Source organism: Austrofundulus limnaeus, unplaced genomic scaffold (genome assembly GCF_001266775.1).
Source record: "Austrofundulus limnaeus strain Quisiro unplaced genomic scaffold, Austrofundulus_limnaeus-1.0 Scaffold77, whole genome shotgun sequence".
Classification (NCBI taxonomy): Eukaryota; Metazoa; Chordata; class Actinopteri; order Cyprinodontiformes; family Rivulidae; genus Austrofundulus; species Austrofundulus limnaeus.
In genome coordinates this window covers 732108-735026 of record NW_013952479.1, presented here as the reverse complement: position 1 = coordinate 735026, position 2919 = coordinate 732108, and the positions used below count along the sequence as shown (strand labels likewise).

General features: G+C 36.8%; 1 protein-coding gene across 1 annotated transcript in view; it reads right to left on the bottom strand.

Moving 5' to 3' along the window:
• Nucleotides 1–2919, bottom strand: part of fbxo21 (F-box protein 21) — a gene marked incomplete in the record, with an annotated part of 15002 nt that overhangs the window by 4386 nt on the left and 7697 nt on the right. Inside the window, 3 exon segments of the mRNA XM_014011132.1 lie at nt 1821–1978; nt 2067–2257; nt 2369–2501. Of these exon segments, the coding sequence (XP_013866586.1) occupies nt 1821–1978; nt 2067–2257; nt 2369–2501 (482 nt within the window).

Below are 2919 nucleotides of genomic sequence, written 5' to 3'. Positions count from 1 at the left end.
CTTGCATACTGCCCTACATGTGCTAATTAGTTGAATGTGTTATGTTATTTTTCAAAATTTTTTATATTGTACATTCTCTTAAATTGTTCCCTGGAGAAAAGTAAAAGAAACTGAGTCATTGGGATCAATAAAAATGCATTCAAAACTCCTTTTTGCACATTTGTTTCCTTTCTTAAGCTATAGAAATTCAAGTGGAGAGGGAAAACTCAAGTATTCCCTCAAGTAATTCAAGTATCACACATCTTGTGGTGAATGACAATATACAAGATGAAATTTGGTGTTTAAAATTCAATTAAGCTGCTTATATTGGGGATTTAGTGGAGACGGGTCATTTTGACCCGAAGACAACAGGAGGGTTAAGTATGTTTGCCCAAATAATGACTTAAAAGCCTGAAACTGCTTTTTATTTTATTTGTGATTTGCATTTATTTTCTGCATATAGTTTTGTTTTTAACATATAAACATTTATTTTAACAGGTAAGTCAATTGAGAACCAATTCTCATTTACAATGACGACCTGGAATAAATGAAACGAATAAATGATTTAAACTAAACTGTCAATCCATGATTGGATTTGAAACAGATTTTTGGATAACAGGAGGAAATTCAGTTGCCTTTTACTCAAACCTTAGAGTCTGACCAAATCAACCCATGGTTTGTTGAAAAAAAAAGTTGAGGTGCTGCAAAAAGCCAGGGTAAGTTTAGACAATGAAAGTTCTGTAGACACAGAGTGAGTGAGATAACACTGAGAAAATATTTAACCTTGGTTAACAAAGGAAGGAAGAAAAAAAGTAGTCAAGAAATGAGACTGGACAAGTTTGTTGGGCTTTGTTTCACTTTGAGCATCAAAAACAGTCAACCTTTTTTAAATTAAAGAGGTTTTACTATTTAAATAAACTTTCATACATTATTTTAGTTCTGATAAGAAGCTAAAAACTTTGACCCAGTTAGTAAAACCAGCGATAAAATCAGAACAAAACTAAGTCTTTTCTTATATTATTGTTTCAAATTTATATCACACAGAGTGTTTATATAAAAAACTTAAAAAGGTGAAATATATTTTTACGGATTTAATGGAACTACATATATGCACTTAAAGGTTGTGATACTTTTATACTGAAAGGGTTTGATACTCTTATTTTGAAATGGTTTAATATCAATGCGTTATATACTGCTGTGATTCACTAGTGGTTAAGTTGTAGTTTTTATAAAACTATCCAGTTAACCCACATCCTACAACAACAATACACACACACACACACACACACACACACACACACACACAGTATTAATGGTTTCATATTTGTTGAGGACTCCTCTATACGAGGCTAAGGTTACATGTTGATGAAAGCACCATGGGAGTGACCTTAGTTTGAAGAAAACCGTTGGCCTTTTGGGACCTGACCAGAAGGTTTGATGCAACTGGCCCAGTGCTGTAAAGGTTGTATGCTTCACATGTGCAAAATAAATGTTATGAACTGTATTTAGGCAGCTTCCTAACTTTTAAATTTATTACAAGGGTCAAGAGTTGAAAATTAACAATAGCTATAAACATTTTGTACAGCACATTAGTGGCATTCTGTTTATTGGAACTATGTTTAACCATAGTCTTTATTCTAAAAATTGGGGGGAAAAAGAGCTAAAGCTTTTATTTTATTTTTTTAAATAATTTTTATGTCCTCAAGCCTTCATTAACCTAAATACTCGATGTTACTGCCAACAAAAAAAAGACGATATGCTTTATTTTAAACTAAACCTAAATAAGTTCACCAGAGGGAGATTTTCTCTCTCTGTCACCACGCTGTTGAAATGAGGCGTACCCTGTGCTGCGTAACGACACGTCCCGTCCTGCACCAGCACGTTGTAGAAAGGTTGGTTGGCTCCATTGGACAACTGGTGGACCCTCATGGTGGTGATCCACTCCTGGCTCATGGTGCATTTAGGGTCCCAGCCGTAAATCACACAGTTATACCCTGACCTGGAAGAGATGTCACGTACCGAGCTGAGCACGGGAAGAGTTTGGGAGGAGTTAAGTTCCTCTGCGTCTACCTCTCAGCATGACTTACCGCTTGTGTTTCATAATAAGACCGACTGAATACTGGACTTCCAGGTGTTCGGGAGCGCTTCGCCGCTTCACCTCGGGTGTTACCGGATGCTTCTTGTGCTGGATGTGTTCCAGCGTGTGCTGCACCAGGTAACCCACCGCCCCGTGCTGGGAGGGGTCTAACGCCTGAATGTGCTGCAGGATGTCCAACACCTAGAGAAGAGGAGCATAACATCAGTTTTACACCGACTTCTTTAGTCTTCCACAAATATATCTGGTTAAAATGACTGAAATTCATCTGATTTAAGCAGATTTCCACCTGACCTTTTCTGGCCAGATCCCCAGGTGGAAGTAGAGGCGTGCCTGCAGCAGCAAATACTGCACGTTATCAGGGTTGATGGTGAGGTAGAGATCCAGAGAGTCTCTCAGCAGCTGGTAGGATTTCTCATTGCCTTCACTGAATGAAAACAGAGAAGATGATGCAACTCAGCCATTTATTCTAGCACAGGCATGGGCAATCCTGGTCCTGGAGGGCCGCAGCCCTCATGTTTTACTTGTTTCTCTGCTCCAACACACCTGATATGAGTGAATAGACGATTATCAGGCTTCTGCAGTATGGAGGACCAAAACTGACATAATTAGAAATAAAATCAAAATTATATGAACCACTAAATAAATACACTTAAAATGTCCAATTAAATTAAAAAAGGAGAGCTTTATCTCCTGTTTTATATTTTAATTGACTTTCATATTTATTTTTCCAGCTTAGTTCCAATAAATTAGTCTATATTTGATGACATAACTTAAATTTTACAGTTTTTTTATATATATATTAAATTGTTTTTCCTTGTACATGCATTTGTGTGTCTTAAATG